Source organism: Vespula vulgaris, chromosome 17 (assembly GCF_905475345.1).
Source record: "Vespula vulgaris chromosome 17, iyVesVulg1.1, whole genome shotgun sequence".
NCBI classification, from domain to species: domain Eukaryota; kingdom Metazoa; phylum Arthropoda; class Insecta; order Hymenoptera; family Vespidae; genus Vespula; species Vespula vulgaris.
The window spans coordinates 3189015-3210828 of record NC_066602.1 but is presented as its reverse complement, the minus strand read 5'-3'; the positions used below and the strand labels follow the sequence as shown (position 1 = coordinate 3210828).

The window sequence follows — 21814 nt, the reverse complement described above, 5'->3', positions numbered from 1 at the left end:
GACGTACGAGAAAATGGTCTCAGAGCGACGATAAAGTTTCTCGTCGTATGTTAGATATACGATAAAGCGTGCTTTAGTATGCTCGCGCGTAAGAGAGATACAGATAGACACAGAGAGAGAAAAAGAGAGAAAGAGAAGGTATACCGTAAAACGGCTTATACATTTTTTTACCTCGGTGCGGCTACATTTTTCAAAAAGGCGCGGATATCATCGGGGACCATCTAAATCATCCCCCGTGGTAGAGACAAAGAGAGACAGAGAGAGAGAGAGAGAGAGAGAGGTGGAGTATAGGGTAAGGGGATGGGGTTGGGCTTACCACGCACCCTATGTTCGGACTCAGCAAACACAAGCCAAACCACCAGCCGATACCTCGTCGGCTACCCTCCGAAAACACAACGACCGTGTCGCAGTCCGTTCGTGGCTCGCGGCAAGCCGCTGATTTTCGTTACTGCTTGCTCATCGAAAAAAAGTAGAAAAAAGGGGTGCGAGATGGAGTGCGTATATGTGTGTATGTAGGAGAGAGAGAGAGAGAGAGAAAGAGAGAGAAGGATAGCGGTAGGAACGTTTGCACAGTGTACAGCGTAAAGATAGGAAGAGGGATGCGGCGGCGAGCCGGTGTGCACGCGTCCTCCTCGCGTTCCCGTATGCGGATCACCGTGAGCGAATATATACGAGCGTAGAGCGTGTGGCTCCCCGAGATTAGCCGAGGCTTTATATCGGGATTACATATGTAAAACCATTAGGTTAAATCATTTTTTAAATAAACGCTTTTCCCCCTCTCGGACAGAACGGGCAGCTCAGCGAGCACTGCTACAGATAGCGATGAGAGGCGGCAACTCGTCGTTCTCTATTCCAGAGTAGGATGGGGTAGGATAGAGTTCAGGGGTGGGTGAATAGCTTGGAGGGATGAGGTAGGGGTAGACTGGAGATGAGAGAGAGTGTCCGTTGGCTCGTCGGACTGACATGAAATATTCCATAGCACGTTTATCCACGTGCTAGAAGATTTTCCTCGGTGACGGTACCAGAGGACATACGCAACGCGATCGTTTTTACGATTATCGTTTCTAACGTTCTAACGTTCTAAAGTCTCTCATTCTAGAGAAATAAAAGATTCGAGTCAAGTATATCGTTGCGAGGGAGAGAAACATTTCTTTGCGGGGGAAGAATAATTTCTATCGTCGAATAAATTCGTATTTATGTAAAAAACAAAAAGAGGAAAATGCAAAAAAGAAAGAAAAGAAGTAGATCAGTCCGGTTGAAAGAGTTGAGGGTTTTAAATTAAAGGTTTATGATTCATTGGCTGCTGTTCATTGGTGGTTCGTTAACGAGTAATGTTGAACCTAAGAGAGATGAGAATTATTCATAAACGTAGGCCGACTCTTAGCAATAACCGAAGAGAGAGAGAGAGAGAAAGAGAGATAGAGAGACGGAGAAAGGGGTTGGTTTCCGGTTTTCCACCGTGTTGAGACCGAAGCTGAATTCTAGCGGATATTAAGATGAGTATGGTTAGAGAACCGAGCGAGGTCCTCCTGGTCGCATAATAAACACATAACGGTAATCCTTAAAACAATAATTAGCCCGCGTGAGCCAACGGAGAAACGGAGAGCAATCTTCCGTTGCCACGTGGAATTGCACCGCTTTCGCAATTCGTTGTCGAATTACTGCCGCGACTCGCGCGACGCTGGCGGGCTAGACAACTTACTCCTACAACACCACTGACTTAGGTACCTTATGCACTAGGGATTCTACTTACTTCCTAAAACGATTATTCCCGAGATTGTATCACGCAAATGGCTTACAACACTAAAGATTCATTGGATTTACCGAGATTACATTGGTTTTTTTCGCTCGATCATTCTTATCGTTTCTTTTTTTCTTTCTTTCTTTCTTTTTATCATTTTTTCTTATTTCATTCTCAATGATCGATCCGTTTTATCTTTGATTGCTGTTTGACGTATTTTTTTTCTATCTTTTCTTTTTTTTCTTTATTTTCTCCTCTAAAGAAATAGGAAAGTAACGAATCGTTTATAAAACTGTCCATCGTTTTATGTTAACGATAAAGATTGCTTCGTTGTTTTTGTTTGTTCTTTTTAAGAGTCGACTTTTTAGACGACGCACTGCGGATTCAGCATAGATGTCAATTATTATAAACCTCGTTGCTTCGTTATGCCAGGGTGTTTGAAACGATGAAATTACGAAGAAACGAAAAAGTCGAGGGGGAAAGGGATGGGAACGTTAGAAAATCTGTGGAAAGGGTGCCTACCGTGAAAGAGTCGAAGAGGTGTGGCGTCGCAAAGTGGTAATAGTTTTAATCCGGTGTCTTGAAGTCAGGATTTGGTGGCGCGGCAGTTAGTGGGCTCCTGGTAAGTCCAAGCGAAACCCAGTTCTCGCTCTGATATCATAATCCGAATAATCACTATTATTGCCGCCATTTGCTTAATCCGTGAGTGAGTATTCCACCCTGCCCCACGTTTCACAAGCGTTTAACGAAAATGATCACGGACGATGAAAATCCCAAAATATCTCAGGTATCGATATATCTTTATCATCCAAGTTTTTTTTAACTTAACGATATCCTAACCGAACGACGACAACGAGAATATAATTTGATAGTCGTACGATTGAACGTACGATTTTGATATAAGAGACATATTATAACGCTCGTTTAAACTCAATTATATGATATTTTTCGTGAAAATTTAAAAGGAAACATGGTAATACAGTTAAATCTTACGTTTCTTTATTCTTGTATCTTTTTTTATCTTATTTTATTTTTCTCTTCTTTTCTTTTCTTTACTCGCGAGCAAAGATCCTTCCAGTTTGCGAAAAGTTTCGTGGGCAATAACGTATAAAAGCCCATTTAGCCTTGTTTAAGCTAGGAAGGAGACATTAAATCCCAGAGATTCTCGTTCTAATGGCCGCGACTCTCTTACAAACTGTTTCGCGGTCTTTTATAATTTGTGCATAGGACGTTGGTACGCGCTAGTCTTTTATAAATCTACCCAAATCTGGTCGACGCCGTTGGAGTTGAGAAAAATCGCTCAAGAGATATAACGGTAAAAAAAAGTTTTGGCGCAACTGCCGCTCTTAATTTCAACAGTTTTGTTTGCCATCGTTCCCTTTCTACTCGTCTCAGAGAGCAAGCGTTTTCATTCGTTTCCGCAAAAAGTTCGGAATTATGTATTAGCAGGAAGCCGGAGAGAGGTAATGCGTCTATTTTGAATTCAGCTTACTATGAAATTATAATGAAACAGGCGACTCGAGGCAGCCGCTGTGTTTACCACGTTCTACACTTTGTGAATCCTTACGGACACTCTAGTATCTATTTAATATATATACATACATATATACATATACATACATATATATATATATATATATATATATATATATATATATATATAAATTTCGCTAATTAAGCGAGAAAAATTTACTTTTAACTTGGGTCAACGTCGAGTGCCAAACGAAACGAAACGTAAGAAATCTAAAAGCTAATCTTTGTTATATCACTCGATAGCTTTGAGTAGAACGTTGTTATAGAAAGCTCGGCAGGTTTGAGATAATGTTACGCAAGACAGTAGTGGCCTAGGCGGCATGTGTCCTTGATGAGGCGGTTAGTATTCAGCGGTGCTTTCTGCCCTCGGAGAACTTTTGAAAACTAAGCGAGTAAAGCCACCTTAATTCCATAAGAGGGAGGCCAAAACGGGATTCGGGCGTCATCGTAACATCCTCTTAATTACGGGATATTAGGACGCCCACGAGAACTAAGGAGATGAAGAAGGTGAGACGCGACTTTCTTCCATCGTACGATTACCAATTTAATCTTTTATCCCATGTCGATGTGCTCTCTATTTTTCATTGCAAAATTTTTTATTTAACGAACAAAAGGAAGATATATACACACACATATATATATAATTTATAATACTTACGCGCATAAAATGGTATCCTTTCCTCCTTGAAAACCTGCGTCTTTACCCCATCGTTTGGGCAACTCCATGATAGCAATTCCAAGATTACCCCATAGAGCTACTTGCGTAACTGTTTCATTGATGAACATATTCATGACCTCGAAGATGGGCGGATCGGTTGGTTGCAGAGTCTGAAAGGAAAAAAAGCGTTGATCGATGTTAGAAATTTTACGAACTTGTCAGAGAAATTATTTCGCGAATCAACTAAAAAAACAAAAAGAGAAAGAAAAGAAAAGGAAAGAAAAAAACCACGTAGAAAGATTTCCATCAATTCAATTCACTGGATTCCTTGACGGATCTCATTTCTTTTTTCTGTAGGAACTGTCAAAGTAGGTACATACATACATACTTATTACATCTCTTCTTCCTTCCCTTATTTTCTTTCGTCTCTTCTTTTTTCTTTTTTGTTTCGTTTTTTCGTTCTCGCTTTTGCTTCTCGGTACGGATCGTCTATCGATTGAAAAACTTTATAATACGATCCCTCGCTTACTTGTTTGTTTTCTGGTTTGATTTTTATCACGGCCCTTACGGGAAAAAGGCAGGTGTACGAGGCAAAACGTTCGCCCACCCCAATCACGGCGACGCTGTGATTCTTCTTCGGGCGTCTTCCTTTCCTTTCTACCATCTTATATATACATATATATATATATATATATATATATATATATATATATATATATATCTCTATCTATCCATCCATCTATCTATCTATCCATCTCTGTTCTTACCCTTACCTTACCGAGCAAGTTCGTCGCAACCCCCTCGATATTTAATTTCGAACTAAGTTCGCCAAGGAGAACATCATTACAAGGAGAAGGTATCCCCGCAGGTGGGGTATCGGCGCGTATCAAGAGGTAATTACTTTTTTTCCCAGAGGCGGCTAGCCATGCTTTCGGTTCTCCAGCGTTCGAAATAGGAGGAGGATGAGGAGAAGGAAATAAGGAACATTCCGCATTAAAAAAAAGAAAAAGAAAAGAGAGAAAGAAAAGGAAAGAAAAAGAACATGCGAAACAAAAAGGAAAAGAATCTTAAAGAAGAAATAAAGAACTCTCTATCGCAAATGCAATATCTACAAATTCGAGCTTATCGCACGAAAGAAATAACGAAGAGATGCGTTTGTGTGTGCGTGTATCTAACACCGTATCTCCGTCCATCGTTTATCCTCATCTTCGCATCGTCGTTTCTCTCTCCTCCTCATTCTCGTCTTTCTTATCCTCCTTATCCTCATCCTCATCATCCTCCTTCTCCGTTAGACAAATTCGCTGGAGGGAGTAAAGCTAAGCGCGTTTCGACATCGACGAATGAAAGCTTCGTGCGTTTAAAAAGTTCTTTCCTCATTAAGACGCGCACTCCCTCGGGTCGTTGATGGCATAACGTAACGACGAGTGCACGTTTCTCTACGTACTTCCTCTCTCTATCCCTCTCGCTTCATCCCCCTTTTCTCGGTGTTCCTTCACTTTACGTTCTTCCTCCTCGTCAGACCGTTAGAAACACATTTATTAACGGGAATTCGCCTCCTCGTCCTCCTCCTCGGCACACGGATAAGAAGAAAGACAGACAGAGAGAGAGAGAGAGAGAGAGAGGTTTCTCTCTCACTCTTTCACTCCCTCTCCGAACTGTTCGTCTCTCGGACGAGAAGAGCCCTCATTCACTTTGCCCGTTGTCCCGTCCCAGGGAGAAAGAAAAAAGACGTCACATTGTCGACGCCTTATTAATCCAGTAGCGTAGACCGGGGACTGAGTGAAACAAAGAGAAAGAGAGGAAAAGAGAAAGAGAGAGAAAGAAGGAAGGAGGTTCCTTCGCTACGCTCGCTCGCTCGCTCGCGCGGAGTCAGAGTCGGCAAAAGTGTCGCGGGGAAGGGTCCTTTGAAGAAATTAAAAGAACAGAGGGTATAATGTGAACACATCCATTCCGTCGTATTCCCCTCCTTCCTTCGACTTTCTCTTCCCGGACTTTTTCTTTTTCACCATTCACCGTTTTACTTGCCTTCTGTCTCTTTATCTCTCTTTATCTCTCTTTCTCTTTCTCTTCTTCTTATCTCTCTCTTTCTCTCTTTCTCTCTCTTTCTTTTTCTCTTTCTGCAGTGCAAGGCCAGAACCATTAAGACCGTCGTTCTACGTGCTTTCGCTAAGCACCAGTTGGATAGACATCTCTCGAGCCTTGTCACGGTTTCTTAAAATCCAAAGTATATACTTCCCACTTCCCTTCCGCGATCTCTTCTCCTTTCGACGCACCCTTTTATCCGTTGTGTTGCCCTTTTGTTTTGCTTTTCTCTCTCTCTCTCTCTCTTTCTCTCTTTCTTTCTCTTTTTAAATGTTAAGTGCACCAGACGACACTCTACTAGCTCGGAATCGCGCGAGAATCATTTCGGTGATTCTTTGTAAAAGTATCTGCCCTGTTAGAAGGGGTGAGTTAAGGGGGTACTGGTGCTAAGATATACATGTACGTATGTATATACGTACCCAAACGAGATCGGTGGATCTTTTTACGTAAGAATCGTTTTGCGCAAGGGTTAAACCCTTATTCTCTTATTTCCTTGTGAGAGATTTCTCTTTAACGCGTCTAACCGTGAGTGACTAAATGGAGAAACTTAAGGCGAGAGGTCCGCTTCCGTAAACTCTAATTTCACCGACGGTCATGGAATTAATTAAATTTTAATGATAAGCACGCTTTCGCAAGTTACGAAAGGGATAAGAAAGGGTAGTAAGGTGTGGGAGTAAGGCGAAGTGAGGAGTGGGATGGATGGTAGTGGGGATGGGAGAGTGTTTGGGTGGCTGGGGGGTGGGGGGTGGGTGGTTGACTGAGGAGCGTTGGAAAGAAGAGCCACCGAAAGACATCCTCGTAAAGCGGTAAGGTATCCGGCTAGTATTAGGATGGCAAACGAGGATGTTAGCCAAATAATGCAAAGCAAAAGCCCCGCTGAGATATAGTACGACATTTGTCCATATTAAGGCGATGTCAGCTCGCAATGCTCGCGATCTTTTGTCTAACCGTTGCTCTCTCGACCTTTTGCCGTCTCTCTCTCTGTCTCTTTCTCTCTCTTTCTCTGTCCGCGTAAGGCTCTCCGTTCTTCCCACCCATCCCACCCTACCCCTACCTCCTTTTAGCCTACCCTTTCAGCCCGTGCTCGCATCTAAGTCACCGTATATATGCGTGAGTATGTTTTGAAATTATATAGCGGAACATCAGCCGTCGTTAGTCAGGTTCTGCCACATTCTAGCGTTAACTATGTGTACTTTGAGCACCCGTTACATCGCCATTCGTCAGCCTAGAGACCTCGGCGTACGCGTAATTCTCCGTGTTTCGCGTTGCGCACTTGGCTCGTAATAATTTCCTCGGTCCTGACAAGGGCGGGCTTCAGAAAATTTGTTGAGGACTCGAAAAAAAAAAGAAGAAGAAGAAGGAAAGAAAAGAGAAAAAGGCAAGAACAAAAGAGAAATAATAACGATGACGATAACAATCATAATAAAAAGAAATTAACAAAACTAAGAGAGTGCCGAGGTATCGCTATCATCTCTAGCAGCTTTTTTCAAATCCTATCGATCACTTTCGTACAATCTTCATAAGTTATCCACCTTCCACGTTCCCTTTTTTCTCGAGCTGACGCTCGAACGATCTTTTTCTTTCCTTTTTTCATTTATTTATTTTTTCGTTTTCATTTTCAACCCCCAACCTAGAATCGCGCGGACGAGAACGGGGAACACCCGGTATACATGCAGTTTTCGGACAGAAAGGGTCGGAGGGTGGAAGGAAGGGAGGGTGGGAGGGAGGGAGGGAGGGAGGAGAGAGAGCCATGCTAGGTGGTCGGCGTCGGTGTAAATTTGCATTGAACGAAATGAGGCGCTATGGGGCATTCCAGTCCGAAGTTAATAGCTTCCCAACGATTAACTGTATCTCCCAACCCACTTTCTCTTCCCACCGTCCTCCCTTCATTCCTCCTTTCCCTCTTTCTCTCTCTCTCTCTCTCTCTCTTTCTATCTCACTCACCCTCTCGTTCGCTCTCTGTTTGTCATCCAGGTTCACCCTCTCTCGATCTCTCTTTCTCTTACACGCATATCCCCTTCTTTACCTACTCTGTCGCACGCGCCCAGAACGTACTTACCTATATCGTCCCTCCTAATAATGTATGTTCCGAAGGTCGCGAAATAACTGACTTAGCCAGGAACAACGTGATCCTATTGAATAGAATCGAATTTATTTAAATTACTTCGTAAATGTCGATCCTTCTCTATCCTCGATCGATTATCATTTCAATGATCTAAATGATTACGAAGTTGGCGTAGTTCCCTGAACGAATTCGTTGCGAACGAACGACGTTTGGAAAAGCTTGGGTTGAGCCAATAGTTTCTAGGCGCGAGAAGGCGCCACGGGGGTTATACGGCATAATTTAGTGGACAGTTTGATATACAAACAATCTTTAATGAAATTCTTGGTGTTCATTAATAACGCATTACAGTCTCATGCAGCAGCGACGTCGGTGTCGGGCGTCGGTAGCCGGGAATCCTCTGCCATACTACCCTCCCTTTCCCTCTTTCTCTCTCTCTCTCTCTCTCTTTCCCTATCTCCCTTCTACCCCACACCTACGCCCCTTCTCTCTATTTTCCTCCTCATACTCTGCCGTTCCCACTCGTACCATCGACCTACACCCTTTATCGCTTCCCCTTTCGACCCACCTTCCTAGCTCTCACATTGCCTTTCTACACGCTTCCCAACGGAATGCACGTGCCCGGAGGCACGCGTACTTTTATCGAGCATCGATACTTTGCCTCGCGTTTATAAATGAATCCTTTTTTACCTCTAAATCTGTTACCTGGATATAGTTAAATCGTTTTTACAGGTAAAAGGGATATTGGATCGAAGAAATGAATTACGTTGAGCTTGGATACCTCAAATAGTTATTAATTCTTAGTCAATGTAATTAAAAAATATTGGAGACTTTGTAGCGTGTACATCACTGTGGTTTAATTAATATCGTATAACATCCAAGCGTATTATTAGTTCGCATCGATATCGAATCCAGCTCGTTTATAGATGTCAACGGCTAAAGGCTATGATTAATAAATCGACGTAATTAGGAGGGTGTTAAGAACGAGCGACGAATGACAATCGAGTTTTGTATTAATGCCTGACCAAGCCGCACCCACGGTCCCTGTGCGACGTCCACGGCGATGACCATCAGCCTGATCGTTCGTTTAATCAAGGAACCCGCTAACGCGATTAACTTATTGCGTTATTCTTCCGCGCACACGTGAGCCTCGAATCAGCGAGACGACAGAAACGTAATTCCCATTATGTTATTTCCTATCCCCGTCCTTCTCTCTATTTTCTTTCGTTATTCGCACGATCCCTTATTTTACTCTAGGTTACCTAACTTACTTGTCACAATATGAAGTATCACCGAATCATTGGGCGTCGACTCGTTTCGATGATATTTCTAAATTAATTATTCCCTTTCTATTTGATTGTTCAAACTCTGACCTAAAAATATTTAATATCACGCGTGAACATTCCTTTTGAGAGTTGGAAGCGTCCGGTCTGAAATACTACTTAACATTATACGGCGTCTGTGTTTGATGAGTTTGCATTTTCTGAAGTAGACATAAATAATACGAGTCACATTTTATATTACCATGGAAAAGCAAAACGAAGGCGTCAATGTTAGCACGCATGACAGCGGCACGCACATAAACGTGAACGCTCGCATCCGGTGAATGGTCCGCAAACTCCGTACAATGTAAAGATCGGTAGGTAGGTAGGTAGGTAGGTAGGGAGGGAGGGAGGGAGGGAGGGTTGGAGAGAAAGAGAGAGAGGGTAGGAATAGAGGAGGCAAATGGAAGACTGCCGGACCCTCGACTCTGACGTGGACATCAGGAACAACGAGCAAGAGGAGGAAGAAAGTGGTAGAGGTAGTAGTAGTGATGGTGGTGGTGACCCAGCTAGATGGAAGGAAACGTTCGAAAGAGGGTAAAGAAGAGGGAGAGCTTGCGACTTGCGTTGGTGCGTCGGTGGATACCGGAGGACGATATAGAATTTTAATATAGTGGTTTACGAGCGCGATTGTCCGCCATTTTACGGGCGCTATAGAGCGGCCATTTGAATTCTTAGATCTGCATACTTTGCGGAATTGCGTGGTGCTAGTGGGCACCACCATCTCGTAGGATGGTACGAGAACGTTGCGGAGGATCGTGAGGCCAGCCAACCCCATCAACGAACGAAGCGCATCGTGCCGAGTAGACTCGCTATCGCGCGAGGATGTTCAAATACCTTGACCGTCTCCCTATATTACGGCTTAATAAAATAATAACGTCGGTAAGAGCCGACGGGATGCGATGATGAAAATCGGCGGTGTACTCGCGAACCAACAAGAAGAAGAACCACACAAGGAGGAGATCGATGCCAACACGAATCTTTCTTTTTTTTTTTCAGCTACGTTGATGAAATTCCTTTCCATCTACCTTCTCTCTTTCTCTTGATAATTACTTATAAGCGCAAATATTTGCCGATATTTTTATAGGTGACGTTATCCTATCGCGAGTCGGTGCGTTTCGTGACATATAGATAGCCCTATTACCAAAGTACAGACCGAAGTAGTTGGTTATTACGTCTCGTAAAAGGGACGTCCAGAATCCCATTTGATTATCATAGAATTCGAGTTTCTACGAACCGATGGTGGATTATTAATTTTTTTTCTTTCTTCTCATCTGGCGTTATTCGCCGACGACTCACATCGCATGCAGCACGTCTCGCGACGATAATGGAAATGTATTCGAGGATTTATAAGCGCTATTCAAAAAAAAAAGAAAAAAAGTCCCTTTGTCGGGATAGTTTTTAATTTTCAAAGACTTCTCTATAGGCAAACATATATTTCCCCATTGTAGAAAAACCAGAAAACAAAAAAGAAAGTGAGAGAAAAAGGAAGAAAAGAAAAAAAAAGAAAAAAAAAAGAAAAAAAAGAGGAACGAGTTCAACCTTTGGTCTCTGTTTCTGTTCCCTTGCGATTCGAAATTAATGATTCTGGGGTCTCTCATTTGGTATACCTTAATCAGGCTAGGAGCCCTTTAGGCATCCGTAATCGTCCGAACGCGAGTACCCCGAGTACGACGATACGCTAGCTTCCTTTTCCTTCTCTCCCTCTATCTTTGGCTACCTCTTGTCCGTCTCTCTCTCTCTCTCTCTCTTCTTTACTCTCTTTTACTCTCTTCCTCGTCCGTGATATAAGCCGTATCAGTTATAATTTACAATGTTATGGCGATTTTATGTATATCTTGCCGCGGCCGTACTCCCCACACAGCGCCGAGAAGTATTATTTAAATTAAACGAGGCTAAACTAAGCGAAGCAGGGGTATCGAAGTGGCAGAGAAAGAGAAAGAGAGGGAGAAAGAGAGATAGCTATAGAGAAAGAGAGAGAGAGAGAGAGAGAGAGAGAGAGAGGTGCCGCGGTGGTATGCAAATTATTATCGCGGGGCGATAATTTAAATGCATATTTCGCCTCCTATATCATTTTATTATTGCCAGCGAAGTTAAGTCGGTCCGTGGGCCAACGTTTACGAGGACGTTGGTGAGACACTCTCCTTGCCTTGGCAAGAGAGATGACGGGTGGTGTTGGTTACCTCGTATACACCCTCTCTCCCTCTTTTCCACCCCCTCCCCACCCACTCGTGCTTTCCCCCGTATTAGAAACGCTATCGAAGCGTTTTCTCCGTATAATCCTCATTGTTACCAGGCACGAGGATCATAATATCCTGTCTGGTAATGGCCAACAGGGAGGATTAATAATGGGGAACTAATTGTAGGACCGTAGGAAGTGCCAGCTCATCCACCTTTGGCTAACGTAGCTCTACGAGAGATGTCCACGTTTCTTGATCGATTAACGCGAACGTTCTTCATCGTTTCTTCGACGACATCTATTTTTATTCGGAGATAAAGTCATCTCGTTTCTTTCAAGGATCTTTGCGTATCTTCTTCTCCTTGTCTCATTTCTTAATTTCTCTTTCTTTCCGCTTTGTTTTATTTCGTTTCGTTTTAGATTATCCTCTTCTAGCATGCGGACAGATTGTTGTTAGAAAGGAACGTTGATTATCCGCCGGAAACCGGAATTAAAGACGCACGCCGGTGGTTTTTGTCGGGGGCCGATTTAAATTTTCGACTTAGAAATTCTACGAAGGAAATAACCTACGTCCGCCGTTGTTTCTCAACGGGACGGGACGGGACGGGACGCATTTAATCTCGATTTACATTTCACGGTAGGGAAAATCGTATGTAGGACGGTTGGAGAACGGTGACTAGGTGTACGAAGGTGAGGTTGGCTGGCCGGAAGATACGCATTCGTAGGATTCAAGCAGTGCTTTTAAGAATCGGAGAAGTAAGGTAATTTACCTATGTGTTGGCGACGGGCAATGGCAATCGCAATGGCAACCGGCACTGGCAACGCGCTAAGGGTCGAAAGGACCTAACAACGTCCCTCTTCCAATGTTTTCCAACGTTCCCTCGTTCTTCTCGAAACGACGAAGAAGGGTTAAAACCTGCGGGGCAGTATTTTAATTCTCAACCGTTATCGCGTCGCGCGCCGCCGCTGCCTGGCTCGGGTCAGTAGCGAAAGATACATGTAAGTTGACCCCGCCCCTCGAGACCTTTCTGGACGCTTATGAATATTAATTCCGCCCCATCTGTGTGAGCCACCTACTTCCCTATCCGAAAGCAAACCCGACAGGAACAAATTAGATCTTTCCTTCCATACATTTCGCTTTTATTCGCGCGACACTCCTCTTGAACCATCACGCGGATCCTACCAGCCGCCAGCCGTTGTCCTCTTTCTTCTTTTTTATTTTTATTTCTTCTTTTTTATTCTCCTTTCCTTTTTGTTTCCTTTTTTGTCTTTCCTCCCCTTCCTATCCCGCTTCATCCTATCTCATCCCGTGGAATCTGTTTCTGACAGTGGCGGTAACGCAATGTCCATCCATTGCCTCTCTCTCTCTCTATCTCCTTCTCTTTTCTCATGATTTAGAATAATGAATATTTTCTTTCAGAACCGTTCACCCGACTCTTTCTTCTTTGTCTTTTTTCCCCCTTGATACTCGGCCTCACGTTTGCACGATATACTTACTTACTTACTTGTTACTCGTTAGACGATATACCTATTACTCTGCCTCGATAATCATCTAACGAGGATTAGGTGTACCTACGTGATATCAAAATACGTGTTGAAAATGCGCATTTTGTACTCCTATCTCGCACGACGAGTTTATCTTACGTTCGTATCTTTCGTATGTCGGAAAAGCCAAGCGACCCTTGATATTTCCTAGAACAAGTTAGTTTCCAAGTCGCGACTATCCGTGATTTCGAAGGGTGCGTGTTTCACGGCCACATGTTCCCTTGTAATACAGACGTTCAGGTAGAATACCAATACGCGTGCGCACGTCTCACAATAGGGAACGACGAGGTGCAAGAGTAACCGTGAACGCACGCGGGGCTGAAGAAGAAGAAGAAGAAAGGGGTTAGAAGAGGAAGAAAGGGACTCTCTACAAATAGATATAATTTCCCTTGAATCTGGCAATCTCGTAGGTACGAATATAACCAGGAGTTAAAACCGCAGCACGAGTGTCGTATCTTATACCACCTTCTAGGTTCACCTTCTAATCCAGACACCCTTGCACGGGTTCCACTGGTAGAATCTTATTATCAGCCTACGTTTCATTTCGAGATACAAGGAAGGAAATTTCTTGGATTGCGGTGTATAACCATTGAAAGTAAAGATCGTAAAATTGGGTCGTTGGATCTTGGGTAACGTTGTAAGATTGAACGAACGAACGAAACTCCAAAAACTAATTTAGCTTTCTCGCCGACTGAAAAAAATATTATATTATATCGTCGAATTTTGAAAAAATTTTCAACCCTCTATCTCTTTCATTGTTCGTCGTTAAACAGGACAAGGAGTTTTTCACCTTTTTTATCTTCTTCATTATGGTTAATCATTATTACGAAATATCTAGGTACTTGTCTTCGTTTTATCAATATTAAATAAAGCAGTTTCTCTCTCTCTCTCTCTCTCTCTCTCCTCTGTCTTTTAAGATTCTTTTACGACATTGATGTAACTTAGTTCTTCGTCGTGGATACGTCGAGTGAGTAAGAGTGTAACTCTCCTTCTCCCTCTCCAAGAGAACTTCTCCTCGTATCCTACATTTCAAGGGACTATAGTAGTAGTCTCTTCCATAGATACGCGAACACCGTGCACGCCGTTTCGCTGTTTCGGTTTGCCTTAATGGATTTCGCTGTATAATTGTAAAATATCTCGTCGAGTTCCACATGCGCGTGCATTTACGAGCGGACACGTGCGGATCCTTCCTCACGACCTCGGCGTTAATTTCGCCGCGTGCGAGCGAGAGTGAGCGAGAGCGTTCTCTCTTTCTTTCTCTCTCTCTCTCTCTCTCTCTCTCTCTCTCTCTGTCTCTCTCTCGCATTTAATAGATAACTTTCTAAGCAACTACTCGCTTTTCACGACTCTCAAGATATAACTTATATACATTAAAAAGAAACGACCCCGAAGAATTATCTTTCCTTGTTTTAAAGAAACTTTCTCTCTCTTTTTTCTTCCAACTTCGAATCCGAACGAATTGATTTATATTCAAAAGCTCGCATGACCATTGATTTTTGTATAGGATCGGTCTCAAATAATTCAAGAGATTTCAAACAATATATTTCAATTAATACGGAGTAGATATTTGAGAATGACGCGTGACATTGTTTTTTCTTTTCATTTCTTTTTTTTTTTTTTTTTTTTTTTGGAAAGCACCAGCCAGAATCTGTGATCAACGATAGGGTATATACGATAAGAGAGAGAGAGATAGAGAGGAGAGAGACTGAGATAGAGGGAGAAAGAGAAAGAGAAATAGAAAGAGAGACAGACAAAGAGAAAGAGAGTACAGAGAACTGATAAAATATTGAAGACATTGATTCATCTGTTCGAGCTTATGTTGCAGGTACGCAAACGCAAATACGCGGAATGCTCGTTGCATCGTTGAAAAATCGTCGGGGGAGTAACGCATGACCCGTTAAGTATGGGCTCCACTGAAAAATAACCTGGCAAATTGAATGGAGGCGACACAGACTGCGAGAGAGCGAAGGGCGTACCGTAGGATGGGAGGGTGGGAAGGCGGAAGGGGTTGGGATGGTTGAAGGGGAAGGGGAAAGGCTAGGGGAGGTGGCGGAAGAGGATGGTTGGGGTTCTGATGGCCGGAGTAAAATTCGGCATTGGGGATGGGCGTTGGAGGAGACATTGTACTTGTCGCCCTACCCGCATGACGAATATGGCTTTTGTAATTAGAAAATATGCTCTCGTCCGTGTCTCTATATCGAAGACTTCGTTCGGTTCTACCTTCGCGTGCGCTTCCGAGTACTGTAAAAAAAAAAAAGAAAAAAAAAAAGAAAAAACTGAACGAGTAGAAAAATATTTGACACGAGTTGGCTTTTTGCGTTACCTATTTACAACTATTTATAATCTCAGCTCATCGAAATGAACGAACGTTCTACGTTGCTAGCGATATAAAATTCGATCGTGGAAAAAAAGAAGTATGAGTGTGGATGAAAAAGGATAAAAAATTAAAAAAAAATATGTAGGATGTGAAAGGAAGAAAGGTGGGTTAGGGTGAGTGGGTGGTTGAGGGTTAAAGTCTGTACGGGTTAAAGAGAGGCAACATCAAACATTAAACATAATGACTCTCGACAAGAATGTTACCCCACGTTACGTTATAGTGCCAAGGGAAAAGTAGCTATTTGCCATATTATTACGCGCGTTTGATGCGACGACGTGTGGAAACGACATGCGCGTGCTTTCTCTCTTTCACATTACTCTTGGCCCGCGGAGAAGGAAAACCTTCCCTTATACCGTGTGGACTAAGCGCGCTCACCTAATGGGACTCGATTTACAATATAAATTATCAGTGATACGTATTCTCGCGAAGGTATTCCCCTATCTCTCGTTCTCTCTGCTTTCTTTGAAATTCCATAGCGATGGTTCCTGACCCTACAGGAGGAAGAACTTGAACATGGCTGACAACTCTCTCTCTCTCTCTCTCTTTTTCTTTTTATTTATTTATTTTTTTTTTTTGTAACAAAATATTTCTGGAAAACGCCACGCGAGCGAGGCCTGCAAAATATATATGTATATATATAGGGGAAAAAAAAGGTTAAGGTAGGTAAGACGTAAAATGCGATTCTTCGCGTGAAAAATGTCGGGCTCGAATATTGGTTATTTTCGTTGCCAGTTAGATGACTTTCCTCTTTTCGCGCTTTTCTATCTTTTTTTCTTCTTTTTCTTTTTCTTCTCCTTTTCTTTTTTTTCTTCGCCGCAAGGCGGGAGAAAAGAGATTGAAAGATATCGCGTATTCACGTATTCCGGCCGATCAAATGGGCCAGAGGGTATCAACCATTTGTCAGACTGTCGCGAAAAGAGAGTAGAGCTTTCCGAAAACAAATGGCTGGGCAATCGGAGTAGTTTCCCTTAAATTTGAAATCGGATTGCTAGCTCAATTTATTGCATTATCATATTCAAAATTCTTGCCTATTTTTGCCTAGCCACGCACGATTTCTTTATCACCCAAACTAACCGAATATATCCGAGATATTTCTTTTTCTTTTTGTTTACTACCATTTGCTGAAAACGCAACGAATGCAATAAGTTACTAAACGATACAATTTCGAAAAGTGAAAAAAAAAAAGATAAAAGAAAAGAAACCTTTCACTCGATCAATCGTTACTGTTAAAGAAACTTTCTTAACTAGGCGATATTAACTTACAGGAAATAACTCGATGAGTCCTGTGAGAAATCATCGTATATAGGTACTTACGTAATAAATAGTAGCCATTCGTAAAAACAAGATGGCCAGCCAGAACGTTAAGTTCTGCCAGAAACGGCGTCCTGCATCCCAACGGATGTGCTACTACTATTTTTTGCTATCGATAATAAATTACCCATTGCGATATTTCTTATTGTTAGCGGGGTGCTAGCGACTGCGTCTGAGGGCTTTGATCGGTACGTAGGTATTTGTATATATATATATATATATACAGTATATAGAAGCTCAGTGTCGCAGTCGTTAATCAAAGATATATACATATATATTATATATATATATATAAATATATGTATGTATATACTTAGAACGAGTCTGTTTCGTAGCTTTCCCCACGATGCTAAATTTTCTTATCACCCCTTTCACCCTCTCTCTAGTAGTTTCTAATAAAGATAAAACTTTTATCCCAACACCTACTTCAACTTTCCTCTTTTCATTAACTATAACGTTCAAAAATGATTGATAGAAATTATTCGACGATCGACTTAGCTCAGCTCTTCTTTCACTCCGTTCCAACCACCCATAACAAAATGATTTCATTTTGAGACGACGTTATGAACGAATTATGCAAAATTGGCCGAAGGCATTAAAATGTTCTATTAAAGATCGCGAATGGATCGCTTGCATTTTCCGTGTCATAAAAATCGGATATTAGAAAAAATTATTCAAGGGATAATTTAAATTGAGTCGTAGATCTTATCCGATGGGAGGAAAAATCTACGACGACATCTTCTCGAATATCTAATCGAATAATTCAAGCGCGTTTGTAGTAAATGCTGTATAAAAAGAAAAAAAGAGAAGATAGAAAACGAAAAAGAACGAAAAGAAAAAAGAAGAAGAAGAAGAAAAAAGAAAAGAATAAGAGAGAAAAAGCAAGAAGATATAAATTATATACAGATAGGTACTATAATTTAAATTGCGTATCCCTTCGTTCGATATCTTCAAGAAGGTGGGAGGAGACAGAGAGAGAGAGAGAGAGAGAGAGAGAGAGAGAGAGAGAGAGAGAGACGGGGAACGCTCGTCGTAAAATTCAAATCAGATTCGGTGTTACTCTCGTCTTCGCGAGGATCTTCGTCGCTCGTACAATCGTAAAAATTGCCATTTGTGCTGGCGATTGGCTGTCAACTGGAATTAATATCGGCAGTTTGCTATGCTAAAAAGAAATATTTTTTATACGAGATTGGATATACCGATTGATTGTAAATTATGGGCCAGTTAAATGTCTCGTTTGTTAGAACCGATGGAAAAGAAAAGAAATATATATACATATATATATATATATATAAATTAAGAATAATTTCATGATTTCGCGTATCAAATATTTGGAGTACGAAATAAAATATTCGATTTCCGATTGGATCGAAAGTTTAATGTTTTTTTAGTTTTTCTTATGGAACGATATATTTTTTAATTAATCAATTATCTTCAATCAATTATCTTTAAAAAAATGATCATACAATTAACTTGATAAATGTTCAAAGTATTAACTATCTTTCGTTCTTATCTTTGTTAAAAAAAAAAAAAAAGAAAAAAAAGAAAGAACGAAACAAAATAAGAAACAAAAACAAACGAAGAAAATTATCAGTTCGGATATATCGCAAACGTTACCGAATTGTCACACGTGAGATAAATCTATCAATCCACGGTATGACGTTATAATACAAGAAGATCGGATCTGTTATTACGCATGATGTATGGTACTTGACCCTCTCCCGATGTAAGGCGACACAATAACTTTTTCTCTTCTTCCAACGGAATTTCGTGCTCCGTATATTGATGCGGCTTGTCCTTACTCCCTCCTGAAAAGCCGAAGACGAGACACGTGGGCGGAGTAGAAAAATGTTTCTTACCCCATATAGAGTTTGTTCACTCACTCTCTTTCACTCGTTCTTTCTCTCTTTCTTTCTTTCATTGCTTAAAGAAACTCTTCCTCTCTCTCTCTTTCATCCCTCCTGGTATTCGGATATTCGGAATGATATCGTACACGTCGATTCAACAACGAATGTCGCTTGATGAATCGAAGAAATCGTGATATGAGAAATACTAGACTCTGGTCTATTTTATATATATATATATATATATATATATATATATATATATATATATATAGAGAGAGAGAGAGAGAGAGAGAGAAAGCTAAACTATACTGTATAGGGAAAAGTGACGAATGATGTTAGAACGGACAATGTGTGGTAATAAGAAACATTATTCTTTGGGGATAATAGATATCGGGATGAAACGATAAAGAGAAATCATTTTTATCATTTCCATATTAATCAATTGGTAATGAATTTTTTTTCTCTTCGATTTTCTTTGTCTCTCTTTTTTCTTTTTATTGTTAAATGTCATTTCTACTACTGTAAATACTATCTTTTTTATAATTCGTAATCTCTGGATGATATTATATAATATCAGAAAAAATTGAAAGAACTTGAAAGATTTAATGAAATATTTGGAAATATTGAAAAGTCTTGAATATTTGTATGACAAAATAACATTTTCGTAAAAAGAATATTCTCTATTTTTATCCCATTCAAATCCTCAATTATTTCACTACCAATGGATCCACTGTAAGTTGAAATTGAACTACTTTAATATATTCTTCAAGGGCCGACCTTCTCTCTCTCTCTGTTTTCTGGCCCATTTCCTCTTTGCGGTTCGATCTTCCATCGCATTAAGCCCTTTCCATCGAAAAACTCTCTCTTTCTCCCTTTTCTTTTCTTTTCTTTTCTATACCCTTCCAAAGTATGGCAAAACTTCGAGATGCTAATGGTTTAATTGAATTTCGATTATCCAAAGATGGTTTCTTCCCTCTGCGTTAGGAAACCTTCTACGATTTTGTTGTGCTATGAATCAAAAGCAGGACGCGTCTGCGAGTGACGTAATTATTGAGATCTCGATTTTGCGAGAAATGCAAAGGTATATATATATATATATATATATATTCTCTACCCTTCTCTATTCTGCCACAGACGAATGGCAGTCGTATTAAAATATTAATGACCTCTCGTATCGGAAACAGACTTCGGAGGTACAGTACCGGAGGTCCACCCTTTGCAATTTCCTTCCCATAAATCACTGTCCTACGATCGATTTTTTGCCTTCGACCTTTCCAATCGAACATTTTATCCTTTTTGAGGATCTCTATTGAAAAGAGTATCCATCCATTTTATATTCCAACGAATTGTTCTTTTGTCATATTTTTTTATTAATGAATAAAATTGAAACAATGAACGGATGATCATAACGTGTCTTTGATCACGATCATGTATATATATATATATATATATATATATATATATATATGTATGTATGTATTTGGAAGATTCAAAAGAGAGGGTGCGAATTGGCCGTTGCTGAGAGCTGTCAAATGGATGGTGCAGTATGGCATATGGGTCCGATATCGAGAAAGGATCACCTGTTGCATCGAGAACGATGGGGTTGGGGGCTACGAGGATTACGGTTCGAAGGCTATTCAGGAGTTCAGGGTAGAAACCGACCCTCGATTGGTCGTGTAGTGGCCAGCGCGCGAGTGGCTATATATATATATATATATATCCCTTCGCTTCGAAACTTCCATAGTCGGAGGAGTGCCTTTAGCTACTCCTTCTGGTAAAACACAGAAATCACTTTAGAAAGGGATAGACCTTTGTTCAGACATAACGTCTTAGGGGACTTTATCATTTCAATCGAGTATATAATTAATCTTCTCTCAAATCATACGATTTTTGTCAATTTTTCTATTTCTTTCACAATTTTGGTATATATATATATTAATAAAATTAATGATGCTTGAGACAGAATGATTTTTTTTTCCATAAAAATTCATTAAAGAAAAGAAAAGGTAGAATATATGTACTTGCACATTTGTAAAACGATAAAAAAGAAGAACAAGAAAAAAGATATAGAAAGGTAATTACGCGTACTCTATATTACACGTACCAAGATACTCCAACATTATATTTTCTTCAATGTTAGACCCTGAACTCTATCTCGTATCTAAACGAAATAAATAATCGAGTTAACCGAATTATTCGATTTATTTCTACGTGATAAGTAAAATTGATTTAATTAATCAAAAGACACGAGGATCATCCTCGTTATATAGAAACGTCAAATAGGAGGAATAGCCTCAAGGGTAGAAGAGGGAAGAACAGAAAGGAAACGATCAAGAGCGTGTCAATCCCATACCACGTTCTCTGACGAAATAAAAGGTAGTAGGTCCGTCCGAGTAACCCTCGGAAGCTGGTTGAATTCCTGCGGGATTGTACGAGCGACTATGGAATACTTTATAAAGGCATTGTTCGAGACAACTAGAAATATTATTTGAAAAAAAGAAAAAAGATATAGGAAAAAAGAAAAGATTAATATCGCGCGTTCGATCGATCGATCATTTTCATTCGACACAATCGTAAAGATTGTTGCAATTTGCGGGTGTCTTCGTTTTTTTTATACTTACGCACATAGAAGAGCAACGTAACATTCTTTAGAAAAATAAACAAATATTCTATGATAAACATTCCTCGAAAAGATTTTTTAGATTCAAGAGATTGAGATACGCCGTTGGTAAACGAACGAATAAGAAAAATTGCCAGAATGAAAGAAATTCCAATAAGAAGAAGGTGGAGACAGGAGTGGAATGGGGGTGAGTTGGGAGAGGGGGGTATGAGGGAGGAAAGAAACGAGCCCATTTTGATAATGGGATCCTATATGGAAGGCAACGTTACCTACGAAGCTTCTCCGTAGGGATTTGGCGAACCATCGTCGCCCGGATCACTGAGAAAACTGGGGAATGTCTAGTTACGTACGTGTGAGTTCAGTGAAATACATACCAACACACACACCTACACACAAATATATATATTCCCGTGTAAATGTAACCTGTCCTTTTCCAAAAGAAACGCTTCCTCTTCGGGTTATCGACTTGTGGTGGATTCGTAGAAGAAAAATCGTTGCTGAGCCGAGTCTGTCCATTTCTTATGTCCAAACGTCTAA

At 40.8% G+C, this 21814-nt stretch overlaps 1 protein-coding gene across 1 annotated transcript in view; it reads right to left on the bottom strand.

The window, feature by feature from the left end:
- Window positions 1-21814, bottom strand: part of LOC127070241 (nuclear pore complex protein Nup88) — a 56923-nt gene that overhangs the window by 9915 nt on the left and 25194 nt on the right. Inside the window, exon 2 of the mRNA XM_051007960.1 lies at window positions 3933-4102. Coding sequence (XP_050863917.1) covers window positions 3933-4102 — 170 coding nt within the window. The remainder of the gene's footprint in view (window positions 1-3932; window positions 4103-21814) is intronic.